General features: G+C 44.9%; 1 protein-coding gene across 1 annotated transcript in view; it reads left to right on the forward strand.

Moving 5' to 3' along the window:
* The window catches only part of Map3k21 (mitogen-activated protein kinase kinase kinase 21), a gene marked incomplete at its 5' end in the record, with an annotated part of 61119 nt that overhangs the window by 13751 nt on the left and 27380 nt on the right, over positions 1-19988 (forward strand). Inside the window, 3 exons of the mRNA XM_023700857.1 lie at positions 14203-14383; positions 16341-16489; positions 17336-17511. Of these exons, the coding sequence (XP_023556625.1) occupies positions 14203-14383; positions 16341-16489; positions 17336-17511 (506 nt within the window). The remainder of the gene's footprint in view (positions 1-14202; positions 14384-16340; positions 16490-17335; positions 17512-19988) is intronic.

Below are 19988 nucleotides of genomic sequence, written 5' to 3' on the forward strand. Positions count from 1 at the left end.
GTGTTCTGTTGATGTAAGCAACTTTGTCTGTTTTCAAACTGAGGGCAGCAGATTGAAAGTTGAACCACATTTGCAGATTTTGAGCATCACTTATGTGGTAAAAATGCTCATTTCTATAGCTCCCAGGATGCCTGATAGGTAAAAAACAGTTCACTGAAGTTTCTGTGCCCTAGCTAGAGATTAATAGAAGGCAACTTTGGACCACACGAAATGGTCGGTTTTACATACACATTCTAGTTGTTGTGAAAATTTCAGTTATATTTATTTGCATTCAGACAGTGGAGGAAAGTCATTGCGTGCTGAAACTCACTTAACCCTCTGCCAGTGTCTCCCAGGCCCCACCGACACAGTGGCAAGCCGCAGGGCTGTGACGGTGTCCTTGCCATCAGGGAGCGTAGTCTAATGGGAAAAGAATGGCAGTTGCGCAGTTGCCATTATTAGCACGTGTGCCAAGAACATAAGCACGGGAGAAAGAAAAAGAATTGAGCTGTGTTCCATGCGCCGACCAGCTTGGCTTCTAGGGATAGTGAGGCTGTGCTGCGGTGCCTCGATTCATGAACTGTGTTCCACGATTCTGCTTGCAAACCGAACTGGATGACAGCCTCATTAAATTCAGTGGTTAGGGGCAAGGTACAGTTATGGGGATATTTGGTTCAGTGCTCATCAGTTTGTGACCGGAATCATGGGAAGAATTAAGTTCGTGAACTGAGGTGCCACTTTCAGTGCCATCTCTTGCTAGCTGTGAGACCTCCAGCAAGTTCCGCGCCTTGATTCCCATCCTCTGTGCCATGTTCCTCTCATGAAGATTGACAGAGCTCTATAGGAAAAGTCCTTCAAAGGCAATGAACCCTTCAAAGGCAGTTGGGTAAATACTGGCACAAAAAGGATATGGCTTTTTCAGGGAAGACTGAGCAGTGAGGAGTGACTCTAAGAAAAGGCAGAGACAGGGTTTTGCCAGGCCCAGTGCCCTAGGTACTGGGCTAGGGTATGTGCACGAAATAGCAGGCACCAGACAGTGTCATTGAGGGTCCTTGAAGAAGAAAGTATTGTGTGATCTGCTGCTAAAGTCAAAACAGCTGTGATGGGAAAGAAAGACGCTGGGGTCCTTTGCTTTGTGACCTTGTTGTATGATTGTCAGAGCAGCAGCAGTAAAAAGTAAGATGACTTAGATGTAAACTTGATGATTTGGGACCAAAATCTTGTTTTGAAAACCACAATTTGTTTTGTGAGTTCATTCGGACCACTTTCTGACTGATTTCTTCCTTCTCCTAGAGTGGGAAAATAACGACTCTGTTTGCTGTCAGACTGATGAGTGTAACACTGACTGTGAGCGACTGTCCCCAGGACCTCCGAGGGCAGCCAAGCACGGTGGGGTGGGTGTGGCTGGCGGAGGCATGAAGGGGCAGAAGGGCTCCTGGGAAGGTGGTAACTGTGATGACTTTTCTCTGGGGCTGAAACGCCTGTTTCTTCTCCTCCAACTGTGCTTCTCTGGTGCCTCAGGCTGTGTGGTGGTGGGAAGCAGCAGCCAGCCGGTAGCCGGATGCCTGTCAGTTTGTGGCCATGACTGTGTGCCTCTGAGCCCAGCATCCCTCAGCCCTGCTCTCCAGGGAAGAAGCTGCAGCAGAGTTTTAGTGGCTGATAAAGCTATGGAGCTGGTGGGAGGTCAGTGCTGAGAGGTAGCCAGGGCCCCTGCTGGAAGAATCTGGCCCATCAGGCTTCCCGTGGATTGCCCAGATAAGCACTTCCTAAACTTTTGCTTACAGGACTCCTGGAGAGCTTTTATTTATATGGGTAAAAGCAAATGGTATTTACCCTGTTAGATATTTCAAATGGTACATGTGCAACTATTTAATAATATAAAAATGATAGTGTTATGTGTTCATATGTTCTTTTTCATGGGGAAAATTCACCATATTTTCCAACATAGATTTATTTTTTTTCCTTTTTAGAATTTATTAATTTTTCTCTGTGATCAAGAACGTGATTGATTTTTTGAACATTGCTTGAGTTTAAGCAGAGGATATATATTCTCTGATGTAAGACCATCTTCACACAGTTTGTTTACTGTATTGTTAAAATAATCTATGTTCCCACTGGCAATTTATCGACTCAATCCATCAAATTCTGAAAAAGATAGATCGAATACTCCCACTATATTTCTTTAAATACTGAGCAGTAGTTATGGAACCTCTTTATATATTTGATGTCTCTGTTGTCTTGTGCATAAAACAGTAAACATAAAATACAGCGTACAACTTTCCTGACTGTAGGTGAACTCTAACTTGTGTCTCTCTTGGTTTGTTTCATGCTTTTGACCTTGCTTATTGGTGTTTTAGTACCTGTATTTTATTTGTTTGTATTTATTAGTGTATCTTTGCTGTGTATTCGTCTTAAAAATTCCTTTGCTATTTTCCTTTACATAAGTTTGATTTTAAAAATCATTTTGTAACATGCCACTTTTCAAAAACTTAGAAAGAACTGTTACACATTATTCTATTATTTTCATTGCTGTTTTCTTTATAGCTTTTTGTTCTGTGACTTGATGCTACTTTTTTGTCCTTTTATTGCCCCTTCTGAATGTGTCAAATATTTCTTTATTGCTTTTTCAAAATTGACAATTTGGAATTTATTCTCTACTTTTAAGTTCTGCTGGCAACTGGGTCAATAGCTAAATTTATACATGTGTATCATATCAAAATATAGCAGTTCTATCAAATCCTATATACTTATTATTTTCCTTCTCCACACTGAGAATTACCCTGCTTCTATTTCCTCACTCTAGGATGTTCTATCCTTACTGTCATGTAGTTTTCTTACTCTTAAAGTTCTAGAATTTCAATATATTCAAAATCCCTCCGGCAGGAAGTCTCCGAGGTCACCACCACTGCAAGCACACCGACTGCCTTCCTAATTGCCGATGTGGAAGGCTGAATCTGGTCTCTAATTCTAACAGAGCCAGAAGTAAAAGTGTGTATGTGTGTATGTGTGTGTGTGTGTGTACACGTGCATGTTTCTGAAAAACTTTTCCTAAAATTTGGTGAGCTCTATGAATTGATATAGTCAAGACTCTTGCTAACCAAGGATATTTTCTCTCATAATTTACCTTCTCCTTCCAATCTGCTCTGCAGCATATGTGGAATGAATCCCTTGTTGGCTGTGCTTCCAACATAGATTTAGCAAGGAAGGTAGCATTGCTCTGCACTTTTGGGGCTTACTTGGATGCCAGACTGTAACAGGACAACACATTGGGTGCCCCTGTCTGCCTCTGTAATCTGATTGTTGCCATTTTAGAGACCCACTAGTCCTATGTCACCAGTCACCTCAGGGCTCGTTTGCTCCACTTGGAAGGAAATCACAAGTCAGTAAAGTGCATTTCTGTTAGCTCTGCAGACCTGCTCCCCGCCACCCCTGTCAGCTTCTCAGTAGCCTAGGCTCAGAGTCCCCCTTGGTACCTTTCTGGAGCTCTTGCAGCAGCCTCCACTGCATCTCTGGGATTCCCTGCTGGTCTTTGCCTTGGTTTTCTGGAGCCCCTCAGGGCTGGCCACCTCCCTGGACTGAACACTGACCACTGACTGAGGACTACAAAAAGCTGCTTACACAGAGCCCCGGTGGGCTGCATGTATAGTTTGTGTGTTTCGCAGACCTGTCTGAGTTCTTTCCCAGGACTGGGGAGCAGGGGTAAGGAGGATCATCTTGGACAGGCCCCTGGTTTAAACCTGGAGCGTAGGAGCAGGGAAAGTTTCTTTGTCCCACAGGCTGGCTCTCCGTCAGTGCTACCTGTGGACTTGAAACCCCCCAAGGATGGCCAGTGACTCTGGGCCCAGTGGCCTGGGGCACCCTGGAGGACAGCGAGTGGAAGGGGGCACATGGCCCCTCTAGCTGGCAAGGGAAGAGAGAGGGGTGGCCTCTGTTCTTTCTGTCATACATGGGCCATATTTGAAGAGTGCACATTGGAACCTCAAGGCTAATGCATGAGTTCTGTTGATACAGAAAGTTGCTACCTCAGGCAGCTGTCCCCAGGGGTGAAAGGAAATTAGAGTATCTCTATAAGCTTCTGTTTGTTTGTTTTGTGGTCCTGGAGATTGAACCCAGGGCCTTTGCACTGAACTACATCCCTGGCCCTAATGCCTCCTTCAGTGGCCAATTTGTCCAGGCTTGCCTCAAATGTGTGATGCTCCTGCTTCAGCCATCAGAGTGCTGGGATTATAGGCAGTGCCCTTATGCCCCCCTTCTCTGTGAACTTTTAAAAACAAGCTCCCCATTTCATTTTGGGATACTGTGATTCAGTGGGCCTCAGGTGGAAACAAGTAATACATTTCTTTTCTATTAGCATTTTGTTTTGAAAATCTTGAAAGATGCAGGATACAAATGATTTTTAAATGGATGCTTAACCTATTCACCACCCAGATTCTACCACTAAGATTTTACTAGCTTGCTTTGCCTGGATCTATCCCTTACATATGCATGAGTCCATCTTGCTTGAGGATGCCCCAGTATATATTTTTAAAAACTTTCCAACCAGGCATAAGTGGCACACGCGTGTAATCCCAGCACTGGGAATGCTGAGGCAGGAGGATTGCCACAAGTTTCAGCAACACTGTGAGTTCAAGGTCAGCCTGAACTGCACAGCAATACTCTGTCTCCAAAAAGAAAATGTCCACCTCCCAGGTGGTTCAGAAAGAGCCAGTTCTGAAGACTGCAGTTCATAGACCAGCTGTATGAATTCTTTCTTATGGGTGATCCAGGTAGATGTATGATTCCTCAGTGGTAGATTGTATCCCACTCAGTGACTGGTGACCATGGATGCTTGGTCACAGAATGTACAGGTGAGACTCTGCTTGGCTCGTTCTGGCATGAGACTGTAGGGAAAGGACCATCTCTTAGCTTTTATCCGTCTGATGTTGAGGGACAGATAACAAGGTTGTGCTGTCCAGGATTCAAGCTCTGACTTTGTCACTTATGGGCTAGAATTTCCCAGTAAGGATGATGTGTGGATTGAGGGAGATGGTGTAAATCTGGACACCTAGCCAACTTCCTGCAGAAGGCCACATAGCGAGTAACTCTGGCTTTTCAAGCCATCTGGTTTCTGTTTTATTCAGCCTTGCTGTTGTAGCTAAAAGCATGTGTAACAATATGTAACCTTTTGAGTGTGGCTGTGTTCCAATAAAACTTTATTTACAAAGGAGACATTGTGCTGGGTTTGGCCAGTGGACATAAGTTTGCCAACTCCTGGTACTTGTCAAAGTATCTAATAAACCTTAAGACAAAGTCTAAATGTGAGCTGGTGCTCGCATTTGTTTTCATTTTGTTTAGAAACTCTCAGTACCCTAAATATTTTCTCATTGCTTTGGTGCATAGACTCACTGATATCTAAAAATTTTCTTCTCTTTATAATCTAAGAACATTATTATTTCTTTTTAGCAGTGCCACTTGATCATCTGCTTTGTTTCGATGGACATTGAGGGTCTTTCCAACTTGGCTTTCTGCAGTTGATTCCAGCAGCCCACCCCTGGAGGAGCCAGGCTTGAGTCTCATTCTCTGTGGCACTTGCAATGAAATATTAAGTTTTCTCATTGAAACAGACCAGTGTATGTGTCTACAAAAGGCTTTCCTGGGAAAGGTGGAACACTTTTGATGTGACATCTGGGCAGAATGAAGCTCTACTTGGTTGGCCATGTCTTTATTTTCCTTACAGAAGAAAATGTTTGCATTTAAAAAGCCAACTCAGGGCTGGAGAGATGACTCAGTGGTCTAAAGCACCTACTTGGAACAAGCTTGGCAATGCACAGGGACCGCGGTTCGATCCCCCAGCACCACATGCCTGCCAGCCCCACCCCCTGGTGGGCTGAGCTGGCCACACACACACACACACACACACACACACACACAAATAAATAAATGTTAAAAAAAATGGTTTTAAAAAAAAAAAAAGCCAATTCAATCATGCAGCAGTTATTTCTTGATTATGTACTGTAGGCCAGGAACTCTTCTAGGCTCTTGACATTCCGTAGGGAACAAAGTAGAAACACACTCCTCCCTGTATGAAGCTTACATTCTAGTAGGCAAAACCAACATTAAACAAAATAATACAGTACGCAGTGTGTTGGTGAGTGGTAAGATCTTGGCACAAAGCTTCAGGTCACTAAAGACGGTGAAGATGTTGGGCTGCAGGGAACATGGGGGTGTCTCAGGAGAGCCCCAGGAGAAGCTGGGTTTTCAGCTGAGTCTGTAACAATGTAGAAGTGACCATGTAGGGAGTGGCATTCTTGGCAGAAGACACAGATATGACAAAGTTCCTAGCAGGAGGCCAATGTGACTGGCCAGAGAGAAAGAGAAGGTGGAACAGTAGGATCTGAAAGCTCGGAACCTGGACCTGGGATGTCTGCGGATTCTGCAGCCCTTTGCTTCCATCCTGACAGAATCCTGCTGTGACACAGAAAGAAGGCTGTAAGCAGAGGCAGCTGCTGTGTCGTCTGCATTTCTACAGGCTCATGCTGGCTGCAGTTGGAGGCCAGGTGAAGGAGAGCTGGGTTGGAGACATACCTTGGCCAGAGGAGGTATTTAAAACTAAGATTACCTAGGGAGGCAGAGTCAACAGAATAAAGCAGAAGCCGAAGGACTGAGCCCTGCAGGTGGCCCAGAAGGAGGTCGGGGAGATGAAAGAGCTAGCCAGGGAGCTGGGAAAGAGCAGGCCGAGCAGCAGGTCAGGCTCTCTGGGGGGCAGTGAAGAGAGGCTTCAGCCCACAGGCCTTGGCTGTAGATCAGCCCTCAAATAGTTGACCTGTGATAATGACTTCTAAAGCAGTCCTCATTCTGGAATTGTTGAGCATCCTGATACTTTTTCAGGAGGGCAGAGCTATGTTTGTTTTCTATAAGTAACAGCAGATGGAGCTCCTAATAATTCATTCTCTTTGTATGCATCCCTTGTAGGATTTCTTATTCATTTATTCAACCAACACTTGAGCATATAAAAATGCTAGCCGCTGAGCAGTAATAACAACAACAGAGGTTAATTAGACACTAAACCCACCCGCTAGGTGCTTACCAAGTTAATAAAAGAGAAGAGGTTGCATCAAAGAGAGACAGCAGAGCTTAGGTTCAGTGACGGTAGGATTCTAGCCTGGGTACTAGAAAGGGGACAGTTTTGAGGGGATGAAGGAAAGCAGGTGGGAGGGAGCTGGGTTCCATCTCCCTGAGTATCCATACAAGGGAGGGGGCTCGCAGTCACTGCCCTGGAGTGCATGGGTCACTGCTGAGGCCTGAGCAGGTAGTGTGGTTTTAGAGAAAGTGAAAAGAGAAGGTGATCCACAGGCAGGGAGGCAGGCCTCGTGAGGAGGCAGAAGGCAGGTGGTTCCTGGCAGTGGCCATCAGAACACAAGATGGTTAGAATGTAGAGTTTATTTTGGAAAGTAGAAAATCTGGAAGGGTAATTTTCAGTTCATAAGGAGATTAGATGTCTGGCCTTCACTCTGGGCCGCAGAGTAAAAAGACTAGGGTGCCAAGGGGTGGGGGAGTGTGGAAGAGACCTTCAGTGACGTGGTAAATTTAGAAATTTACCATCTCTCAGTGCACATCACTGATTATTTTCAGAGCAGAAGTTCATGAAGTAACCTTATATCCTAGAGGAGAAAAGTGATGGTCGATAATATAATCTATTTTTATATCTTAGAGGAGAGAAGTGATGTTCAATAATCTTCTATTTTGTTGCTTTTTCAACTTGTTTTCTTAAAGGCCTTCTTTTGGATAGTGCATTTCTAGTTAAAGATTAATTGACTCATTGAATGGAATTTGGACACAGTGATCCCATAAATGTTAGAGAAAATGAATGGGTGCATTGTAAGAGCTTAAAAAAAAAACTACATTATGTACTATAATTCTGGAAAGACCAATGGGAAACTTCAAAGGGGCTGAAAAAATTCAAGTGCCTCAGGGTTGAACAGGTGAGCTGAGGGCTAGGCTGTGAGACTAGCTTTTCAAAGCCTCAAGAAGAAGGGTTCAGATCTGTCCTGAAGCTCCAGGAGAGGGGCCTCCACTGCACATTGCTAGGTTACTAGGAAGAGGAGAAATTGCCTTTGCTGCTGCCTGTGGCTAGGTGACTTGCCTGCCCAGCTTTGCACCTGATCTGACGGCTGCCTGTGTTCTGTGGCCCTTCTGCCTCCTGAGTGGAGGTGGAAAGTGGCCACACCTGTGTCCTTAGCTGAAACCTGGCTTGGAACCGACTGTATAACCTGTTGTGAGAGGGCTATTTGTGGTTTCGGTCACATTGCCCAAAAGATAAGGAATTTCAGGAATTCTGCCCAGCACCTCTGAAACAGAATCCCAAACAATGGGCCTTTCTTGGAGCCCTAAACGTTTGACATTCAGGTGTTATTTTAACTTGTTTTCTGTTAGCTGTTAAGGTGTGGAGTCTCAGGTCCTGTGGAAACTCTTGGCCGGGTGCTGGTGGTGGTGGCAGTCTTGTAGGACTTCAAGAGCCCGAAGGCTCACAGCCCAAGCTGCCAGAGTCAGTTAGGGAGAGTGCTGCTCAGCAGTTTTCATTTCTCACTCTTAGTTCTGCGTCTACTTATCTTTGAGCTGCCTTTCTAGCCTTTGTGTCTCGAGTGTTAGTTACCAGCTCTGGTGGTGTGTGTCTAAGAACCAAGGGCAAGAGATGGAAATTGTTTTCAGGCCAGTTTTAACCTATCCTCTGCCTGGGTATATATGAGAATGAGGAGACGGTGCCTACAGGAGTGCTCTGGTAAACTTTTAACATCTGTAAGCTGTGGTCTCACTGATCTTTTTGGTGGCAGGAACAATTACTGTTCAAAAGTAAGATTAATGAGACTGTAAGGGGGAAAATGCAAGCCAAGTAATTCACCTTTGTTTCAGGACCCTTTCTGTGGTTTAGCTGAGGTGGTAAAGATTGGGGATCTAATCCAAAAAGCTCTTTTTTTTCATATTTATGAGGAGTAAAGTATAAGAAGTAGATATGCTTTAGCTCACGTGGAGGGATATTCAGGTATTAATTTCATCTGGAGCACACAGAATGAGATTTCTCATTCTTGCCCCCTGTGACAGCAGTGACTTTATGGTGGCACAAAGGAGGGCTTGGGATGCTGTCTCGAAAGGTCTTTGAATCCCTCAGAGCCTGGGTAAAGTGTAGGCTGTGAACTGAAGATTACAGTCCTCTGCTCCCGGACTGGTTGCATGAGCTGTTAGATGGATGGACACGTCAGACAGCAGCGGTTCAGGGAGCATAGGTGGTGTTCGCGGGGAGAGTGGTGATAATTACCAGAGATGTTCTGCCAGACGTTGTGATGTCCGGGGTACTGTGTTAGGTGATTTTGAGACAGCTTTCAAGTATAGTTTCTGGGATTAAGTAACAATAATAATAGACGAATGATGAGTGATAGGAAGATAAAATAGCTTGTGAATTTGTGGAATGCCCAGGAGGAAGCTGGATTTTGGACAGAGACATATGGAAACAGAATAAATGGCCGTTCCCAGTGGAATTCTTTATTTCCCCCCTACCTTATTTCTTCTTCCTTTCCTTCTTCACTTCCTGCATAATATAGCATTGAGATTTGAGAGAGAAACATGATCAATTCACCTTGCTGCTTCCTAGGTGCCCATGAGCCTTTAATCCCTTGGATCTGAGTCTCTTAGTCTCTGTGGTAGGCCCGAGAATGTTGGGGAGGGCCAGGGCTCGCCAGATATCCCAGTCCAAGGTCAGATGGGACAAAAATCCTGCCAACACAGCAGTATCTGTAATCGGTGTTGCTTACTTACTGAGGCTGACCCTACTCCGTTTAAACCTAGTGTTGGTTACTTCCAGTTGCTTAAACTATTATGACTATTAATATGATGAATTTTGATAGCCAATGCAAATAAAAGTCTTAAAGGACTGCAAGATTTCCTGCAGTCCCTGACAGTGTTTTTGAAGACTTGCTAAAAGCAACTTCTCCTCCACTGAGGAAAGTGAGTGCCTGTGTGGGCGTAAGCTCTCCAGAGCAGCCGCCTCTCCGAAGTATGAGCATCCTCCCTGTGTTCAGTTCTGCTCCTTGTTGTGATCTAAACTTAAGACTTCTGCCCTGTGTCCCAGACCAGGCAAGGAAATAAGTCCAGTGTCCAACACTGAACCCATGTGGCCTGTCACTGTGTCCCTCGGCCTCCAGCTGCATTCCTGGTGAGTCACCAGCAGCAAGGATCGAGGTGCAGGAGATTGTGTCCATCAGAAGACGAATTCCCAAAGGAGAAAGAAGGCTCTTGGGAAGAGTTGAGGAAAGCTGTCAGCAAGGCGGTGTAGATCGCTTTGGGGTCTGTAGCCTCTGGGGTCAGCCTGCTTGAGCTTCTCTACTTGACACAAGACATTACATAGGACCTCTACATGATGTGGGAGAAACAATATAACTCCCAAGCTGCTAGGTGTCTGATAATACTGATTTGTGTGCCTCAAAATTGAAGAAAGAATCCCAAGGAACAAAGGAGGTAAAGAGTAGGAAATAGTTATGGAGGGAGAGGTAGCTTCTGCCCAAGAGACAGAAGGGGGCCCAGAAAGTAGTTTGCCTAGGACCCCACTTTTCAGGGGAAGTTTTATAGAGCACAACCACATGGTCAAAACATGGCTTAAGGCTATAATCAACCAGCAAGTACAGCTGCTTAGATAACTTTGCTCCAGTGGGTAAGCAAGTCATGTAACAAGTATGTATGGAAAGAACAAAGAAGATTTCGGGAAGGGATGTGTCAGGGTTCTTGATCACCCATGGAAGTGACTGATGTCGGGCTAGACTTTATGATACCAGCTGTTGTTAGACCACTTATTTTAGGGCTGGTCGTTTGTCTTTCTCTTGAGGCCTGGCCTCCCGCAGATGGGCCCCCAGCCACAGCTGGAGTGGATTTTCATCTTTGCATTGACTCACTCGAGGGCCCAGGCCTATTTGACTGCCTATAAGATTGCTACCTAACTCAGCTGTCCATAATATGCTCCTTAACTGTGTGACCTGGGTCAGATCACTAGTGTCTGGTCTCGGTTTTCTATAAAGGTGTCTACACATAGACTTTATTGTGGGTTCTATAATGAGATGCCTTTAACCTCACCTGACAAGTAGACTGTGCACAATAAAAACTAATGTTTGGAAAAAAAATGGCCCTCTTTAAAATCATGTTTACGCAGGGACTGGGGATCCATCCCCAGCATGCGGTGCTGTCCCGCCCCTGGAGCACATGGAGACTGAGACTGAGACTGGGTGTGGTGGCACACCTGTAATCCCAGTGCTTGAGAGGCTGAAAACAGGAGAATCACTACAAGTCCCATTTACATAGTGAGACCCAGTAGACCCTGTACCAAATACATTTAAAACGAAGAAAAGAAAAAGGGAAATCATGTTTGATTTTCCAAATAGATGTGAGGAGTATCATTCTCCTCTTATATGTAGATAATTTATTGCTAAAAAGCCTCATATATTTGTTTTGCTTTTCTGATTATTAGCACAGTTACTGGTATAGCTGTGTGTGGTCTTCTATGAATGAGCATGTTTGCTAGTGCAGTTATGACAACACTTTCATAAATGATGAATTTATTTTTATTTTATTTGTTAGGGTAAAATCTGAATGACAACTCCGCCCACATATACCACAGACACCCTATTTTGAAATTTTCATTGCCGTTTAAATGGATTCATTTTGTCACTGTAGTTTTTGTCTGCACTAGTTCTGTGATGGTTAAGACTTGTGTTTTGTGATTTTTTTTTGTGAGGACTGAATGAATTGCATGTAAAGAACGAGGCATATAGTGGGCACTCAGTATCGGTTAGTGACCCTTTGTTCTTATTTCCATTGGGCAGGAAGCGCGAAAGGAGAGAAGACATAAAATACTCAGTTTTCTTCTGTAGACATTCAGCATGGAGTCTGAGCAGACCCCGCAGAGCAGGCACAAGACACCAGGCAGGATTAGTGTTCTCCCATCTGCCTCCCTCCCCGTTCTCTTTCTTTCCTTTCCTTCACCTTCTCTGTCTCAGCTACCTGCTGAGTGGAAGGGGCAGAGGCAAAAGCCGGTCAGTAAGTCTGCGGTGCTTCCTGAGTTCTGTCATGGGAACAGGACCTCCAGGCAGCTGCAGAGGGGACCCTGGCTTGCTTGGGGCAAGTTCAGGGGCTTCTTGTTCTCTAGCTGAAAGTTGAGCCAGCCTGGCTCGGAAGGGGCGAGGTCTAATGGAAAATGCAGTCACTGGGCAGGTGAGGAATGTGGACATCGTCCCTGAGTCACAGGGAGCCTTGAAGATTTTTGGTTTGCTTTGGTTTTGAAGTGCAAGATCATCCGGGCCTGGTTTACACACCTGGAGCTTGCCCTCTGCGCATGTGCAGCTTGGTCAGTTTTGACAGATGTTTACAGTCAGTAGCCATTACCGTCATCAGGGGATGGCATTTCTTATCACCTGGGAAGCCCCCTAGGTCCTTTTACAGTCAGACCGTCTCCTCAGTTTCTGTCAACCCCCAATCCATATCTGTCCATGTCCTTCCTGTGCCGGACTGCCTTGGGCAGCAGATACGGGTCCTTCCCACTGGCTGTGTCACTTAACAATGATTTTGAGTTTTACCCATGGTGTTGTAAGTACTGGTAGTTAGTCCCTAGAAGATTAGAAACATAAAGGATGCTCGGACCCTTAGGAAGAAGACCCTTCTAGCTGTGGGCCCTGAGATGGGTACTAGGGGAAAAAGGGGGCAGCCTCTAGCTGCCTTGGGGAGCCTGAGGGACACGCCCCGTGGTTCCAGGCAGGGTGGGAGGGCAGCAGGAAGGCAGGAGGGCTGGAGGGCGGAGTGCAGGTCCAGGCGGAAGCCCACTGATGGCAGCTGAGGTCCGGAAAACTGGGCACAAACCTGGAAGTTGGGAGATCACCAGGACTGGGGTTGGGGACTCCAGCAGCTGGGAGGTGCTTCTCCGAAGAGTTTGCCTTTTGCTGTACTTTGGACTTGAGTAATGCAATTATATCTTGTGAATGATCTTTATGAGTTAAGATATTATAAGCCTTTTACATATTCATAGGAGATAATTTCTGAAGATAAATGAATTATGGTAGTAGATCATCTATTTGTGATATTCTCTGATATATTCAGTAAGAAAGATGCTCCGCTGGGTTAGGAAAGAATTTCCTGGAAGAAAACAGTATGCTTTTTCATATCCAGCAGACTTTCACAGACTTCTGATCCAACCCGTGATAATTCAGTAAAAGTGTTTCGTCCCTAGAAATCATTTACTTTTCATAAAAAAAGGCAGAGTCCTGAGCTGTATCATTCTTGTAGATTTTCTTACAGTCTTGTAACTGGGGCACCAAAGACCCCCTAAAAACCATGACACATATGGGGTAGGTTAGATGAAATACAAAAAGCTTGCATCAGAGCCGGCCTGATAGCTCAGCAGACTAAAGCACCTGCTAAGGCAGAGCACAGGGGCCTGGGTTCTATCCCCAGTGTGCCATGCCAGCTCTGCCCCCAGAGTGCCATTGAGACTGGGCGTGGTGACAGGCGCCTGTAATCCCAGCACATGGGAGGCTGAAAACAGGAGAATCACTTTGAGTCTGATCTACGTAGTGAGGCCCTGTAGACCTTGTACCTAATACAGAAAAACAAAAAAAGCTTGAATTTCATGAGAGTAACTCAGGGGGACCTGTTTCAAATTTTAAAAATAAGTGAATAAAGGGCTGAGGCTTTACCTTAGTTGTAGAGCATTTCTTGAGTTTTTATTCCTAATATTGTAAAAAAGAAAACAATAAGGTAAATCCAAGATCATTCCTGATAGGTTTTTTGGCAGCACAGTCAAGAGATTGGGGAAGATCGAGGGCAGGTGGGGCAGATCCTCCGGCCTGAAATGCAGAAAGCTGAGGCTTTTGTGGAGTTTTGTTAGGGGTGGAGTTTGAGGGGGATGTTCAGAAATACCTGAGGAGCTGGATGGGGTCTTTCCTGTGGCAGCAGGAAAGGTGAAAGGAAACTGCACCCTGGGCTGGGTTGGAGGAAAAGAGGGGAGGTGGTCTCTGGGAAGATGAGCTGTTGTTTTAAGGGCTTCAGCCATATTAGACGACCGCCATAATAATTCAGCAGTTCACACTAGGGCCAGAGCCTGTCAATGCCTATTTACCCCAACAACTATAATGAAATTGTGTTTTAGAGGCCAGCAAGAAATTTTGACTGAAAAATCAGTATGAAAATGTCCCATCTTTGCCTTCCCTTTAGTTTTATTGCTGGAGAAGATAGAACATGATGATTTCTACAACAAAACACTGAAGATTACAGACTTTGGGCTGGCAAGAGAGTGGCACAGGACCACCAAGATGAGTGCAGCGGGCACCTATGCCTGGATGGCCCCAGAGGTCATCAGGTCGTCCCTGTTTTCCAAGGGGAGCGACATCTGGAGGTAAGCATACATCTTTGCATAGCATGGTCCGCAGTCACAAGCTTGACAATTCTAGGACTCTGAGACCCTGAATCCAAAGTTCGTCTGGAAGATGGCTTCATAGTTTGAATCAAATGGCCCTAAAAGCTAGATGTGATGGCTGGTAGTAATCCCAGTATTCCGGGAGGCTGAGGCAAGAAGATCTCAAGTTCAAGCCCAATCTAGGCAATGTAGTAATTTAATGAGATCCTGTCTCCAAAATAAAAAATAAAATGGGCTGGGGATGTAGCTCAATAAAAAGGCCTGAGATCAGTTCCCAATATTGCAAAGAACAAAAAAGATGGCCCTAATGACAATAAGATAAATAACTTGGGCTGGGGAGATAGCTCAAAGGAATAAGCACTTGCCTGGCAAGTGCAAGGTCCTGAGTTCAATCCCCAGTACCAAAAAAAAAAGGTTTGTAAAAAAAATAAAATAATAATAAGACCAATAACTTAAGATTTTTGTTGTTATGTAATTCCATTTGGTAGAAGAATTTTCTTGTTAAATCTCAGGCTTGATCAAACCTGGTTCTAAATTGAATGAACCCCAATGTTAAGATTGAAAGGCCTACAAATATTGTACTGCTCACTTGCTGCAAACTTTTTTTTTTTTAATCTTTTTAAGACAGGGTTTCCCTGTGCAGTTCAGATAGCCTAGGCTGGCCTCGAATTTGCAGTGATCCTCCTGCCTCAGCCTCTGAGTGTTGGGATAACAGGCATGCGCCACCATGGCTGGCTATCAGCAAACCTCTGATTCCTTGGAATTCACAAACATTAGCCTAGAGGAAATTTGAGGAAAACATTTAGAGTGATTGCTTCATTTTACGGATTGCTCCACCTAACGATGGGACATTCCTGTGGCAAGAGGAGTGCTGCAGGCAGCTGCAATGTCAGGCTGTCCTCCTACTGTGTTGGCTCCTCAGGAAGATAGGAACAGCAGCAGTGACAGGCGGCTGAGAGACATCGCACGCTTCATAGTTCAGGTGCACCCAGGACCTAATCGCCTTTACTTAATGTTCCTGTGTGGCAAGTATGAAGTCCTGAGTGGCATGTATTAAAATTCTGTGTTTCATCTGTTGTTTTTCTAACAGCTCTACAGAGATACCGTTCACATGCCACACAGTTCACTCTCTTCAGCTGTATAATTTCTGTGGCATTTAGTGTATTAATAAGGTTGTGTGTATATCCATCACCTCTGGGGATTTAGAGCCCTTTGGTTGTCCCAGGGGAAGCCCTGTTCCCATTACGTGTCTCTGCCGGTTCCCTTCTTTCTTTGCCTCAAGCAGCCATCAGGCCTTACTCTGTCTTTGGCTTTGTTTATCTGCACACGTCCTGTAAATAGAGTCTTCTAGTACCTGCACCCTTGTACTGGCTGCTTCCTCTGGGCGTGATGTGGAGAGCTCCTCCAGGCTGCAGCTTGCATCAGATCTTCCTCCTGTTTTCTGGCTGATGTTCCACTTATAACTAGACCGCATTTTACTCGCCCATTCCTCTGTTGGTGAATGTTTGGATTGCTTCCACGTTTTGCTTCCCATGAATGGTGCTGCCACAAACATCCACGAGTGAGCTTTTTGAGGCAGAATGTTTTCAGTTCTCCTGGGGTGGTCCCTACAAGTGATAATGTCACTGGGCAAACGGTAGTTCTGTGTGTAACCATTGAGCACAGGATAGGCTGTTTCCCACAGAGGCAGCACCAGTTTTCATTCTCAACAGTAGTGCATGAGGGCTCTGATTCTCTGTAGCCTTCCTGACCCTTGTTGTTATCTGACTTTGACTCTGTATGTGTGAAGGGGAGTTTCATTATGCTTAAGATTTCAGCCAGCCCTTGCAGCCCTGCAGCCCTGCGCTGTGGCTACTGCGCTGCACTGTGGCACCAAGCCCCATCTTTAGAGCAGGACACACCCCGCCCATTTCACATGTGGAGCTTTGCTTTGCAGCTATGGTGTTCTGCTGTGGGAGCTGCTCACGGGAGAGGTCCCCTACCGTGGCATCGATGGTCTGGCTGTGGCCTATGGCGTGGCAGTCAACAAGCTCACTCTGCCCATCCCATCTACCTGCCCCGAGCCATTCGCCAAGCTCATGAAAGGTACCTGTGCAGCCCTGGCCGGCCTGTGTGCAAGGCCAGGGAAGTCACTCCGGAGAGCGTCTGCGTGTGTTTAACCTAAAAGCAATGCCTGTGATTACTGTTGTCAATTATTTCTAAGTTACACTGTTTTACATTTAGAAACCTCATCTTTTGACAGTTTTGGTGAACTGAGTAACCGAAAGCCACTCATTTTTGTCAGTGGTTCATTTCTCTGCAGGCCTCAAGTGAGTGGCACTTGGCTGTCCCACTGCTCTGAGTAGGTGAGGAGGACGGCACAGTCCTGAGCTGGGTGCACGTTGGCTGTGTTATGTTCTATCTGCTGAGCAGAAATGTTGGATGGGCCTAAACCACTGGATCCTTATTTGTAGAAGATTGCTTTCTCTTTGTGAGCACCAAGTTACCTGCGTTATGAGGCTATTTCCTAGAGCTCCTCTTGTGATTCTCATCACATTTTAGACCTTGGCTTTCTTGTTAAATTCTATATACACGTAATCCTGCATCAGTAAATTTCTTGGCATGGCCTAGGTCTCTGAAGCATCAGCTCTTGGTAGAGCCTGCAAAGCAGATGTCTGTGTTCTCAGTATGGTGTAATACAGACAGTAGCAGCCTTGTGGTGAGTGGTTACCGTGCAGGCTGCTCTCCTGGACACTGCACGACATAAGGGATCATCGTCCATAGCTCCTTAGGCCATTGAGGAGCAGCCCCTGAAGACGTGAACTTCTGGTCTGTAGTGACAGAGGTTCTGCTGATAAACAGTTAAGAGTAACATGCCTTGGAAGCCCTGCCTTCTTGGAGGTCACTGGGACGTGCTGACAGGGGAACTGCTGTGGGTTCTTGTTTCTCCAGAGTGCTGGGAACAGGACCCACATATTCGCCCGTCATTTGCCTCAATCCTGCAACAGCTGTCTGATATTGAGGTGGCTGTGATGACCGAAATGCCCCAAGAGTCTTTCCATTCCATGCAAGATGACTGGAAGCTGGAAATCCAACAAATGTTTGATGAGCTGAGAACAAAGGAAAAGGTGAGCGAAATATTTAAATCTATATTCACATCTTTATAAGGGCTGGCAAAATAGCTCAGCAGACTAAGTGCTTGCTTAGGCAAGCACAGGGGCCGTGATTCAATCCCCGGCACCACATGCACGCCAGCCCCAGTGCTGGACTTGCTGAACCGGCCAGCTAGGCATGGTGTTGCATACCTGTAATCGCAGTGCTGGGGAGGCTGAAAACAGGAGGATTACTACAAGTCTGAGCTGTGTAGTGGGAACCTGTACCAAATACATTTTTTAAAATTATATATAAAATGAGTTGTTGCTAGTTAGCGTCATGCCGCAGTTATTTTCAGACATCAGTACTTATTGACTTGCCTTCTTTCTGTTAAAAAATAAAAACACAGGGCTGCCTGGCGAGCACAGTGACCTGGCTTTGATCCCTGGTACGGCATGCTGTATTATCCCCAGTGCCTGGGCACACTGAGAAAGCCACCAAAACGAGGCGTGGTGGTGCACACCTGTAATCCCAGCCTTGGGGTGGCTGAGACAGGAGAATCATTACAAGTCTGAACTGTGTAGTGAGACCCTGAACCAAATAAATAAAAGATTTTTAAAAAATTAAAAATATAAAAATGAAAACACTACAAAAGTATACTGAATATGTATAATTGAAGGAAAACTTTTATTTGGGAATTTTTTAATGTAAAATTAAGAGAGACTATCATAATAAACTCTTTGTATACATTAACCAGTTTCAGGACCCACCATGCCAACCCAGCTCACTTCCAACTGGCCTGTCTTCCTGCTGCTTAAAAATCATTTTAGGGCTGGCCAGATAGCTCAGTGGACTAAAGTGCCTGCTTAGGCAGAGTGTAGCTGCCAGGCCCCACCCCTGAGATGGATTGAGAGGATTGAGATTGGACGTGGTGGCACATGCCTGTAATACCAGCTCGAGGCTGAAAACAGGAGAATCACTAGGAGTCTGATCTATGCAGTGAGACCCTGTACACCTGTAGACCCTGTCGTAAATGCATTAAAAAAAAAATTATTCTGTGCATTTTTCTTCTTCATTATCATCTTTAACACTGCATATTTAAAACCAAATCCAAGACTCATGTTATTTTATCTGTAAGTACTTCAATGTGCATCTTTAATTGATAAGAGTTTTTAAATGTAATTTCTTTACCTTTGTTATCTAAAAAATGAACAGCAATTCTTTAATGTGAGATCTGTTCCACATCAGATATGGCAGAGACGTCTTTTCATTGTTCGTGTGAATCAGAATCCTTCAAGGCCTGCGTGTCATTTTTGGTTACTTCTTACAACTTCTTTGATGGTATCTCTCCATAATTCACACCTCTTATTTCCTGGGCCCTTGCTTTGCTTGAAAATACGTTGTGTTAAGCTATGCTTGGCCTTTAGGAAGAGGAAAGATAAGCCCGCAAGTTAAGCATACGGAGCCTGCAGTTCCTGTCACCGCCAGTGAGGCCCAGGGACAGCAGGAAGACAGGCCAGTAGGAAGTGAGCTGGGTTGGCGTGGTGTCCTGAAGGGTGGCACATGCTGTGAAATGGCACTGAAGAACCCCAAATTCAAGGTGTACTTTCAGGATTCCGTAGCAGGGTTTGCTTTGAAGACATTTTTTTGTGGCACTTTAGCATTTTGATTAGCCAGGATTTATTTTTGTCTGAAGTGCATAAATTGGCTACTGGTTCCAGTCTTTCTCTGGAAGGTGTAACAAATGTTTCATGCATAGACATTCGTGATGTGTTACAGCAGAATACACTAGAAGTTACTGATAATCTTTATAGTGTTATATCCAGAAAGGAATCTCATTCCTCACAGGGCTTTCAGGTAGATAGGGGGAAGTACAAGACATGATCAAAATATACAGTAGAGATCTAAATTAAAAAGTGATTAAAGTGGGGCCGGAGAGAGGCTCAGTAGGATAAGCGCTTGACTGACAAACACAAGCATCTGAGTTCAATCCCTGGTTCTGCCAAAAAAAAAGAAAAAAAAAAAAAAAAAAAGGGATTAAAGTAAAGGCACATTGCCACTAATCCTTTTGAGAATTCTCCCTGTCAACTCAAACACACTTAACCCCTTGTTCTTGCACTTTCTGATGCAGTTCTGGAAGTCTTCTTTCTAGAGTGACTTTTTTATAGCTGCCTTTATGTCCTGAATCCATTTAAAATATTTATGTTTCTTTTCCATCAAATGAAATCATTACAGTGTACCCTCATCTACCATATTCGCCAGGTCTGGTACTATGACTTCTGGTTCTTTTTCAAAGTCAAAATGACCATGAAAGGTTGACATTTGCAAGTGATTCAAGATTTTGGAACTGCTACTGTAGCACAGTCAAATGCACTGGTAGAGAGTATTTTCAGAACTGCTTTGGAAAGTAGCAAGAATAAGAGGATAAGTGTGTTCCAAGCAAGAAGAGAGATTAATGGGATTGGTTTTTAGTATGATTTTTAGAATATGAATTCACTACTAGAGGGTTTTT

This window comes from Octodon degus, unplaced genomic scaffold (genome assembly GCF_000260255.1).
Source record: "Octodon degus isolate 3935 unplaced genomic scaffold, OctDeg1.0 scaffold00127, whole genome shotgun sequence".
In the NCBI taxonomy this organism is placed as follows: Eukaryota; Metazoa; Chordata; class Mammalia; order Rodentia; family Octodontidae; genus Octodon; species Octodon degus.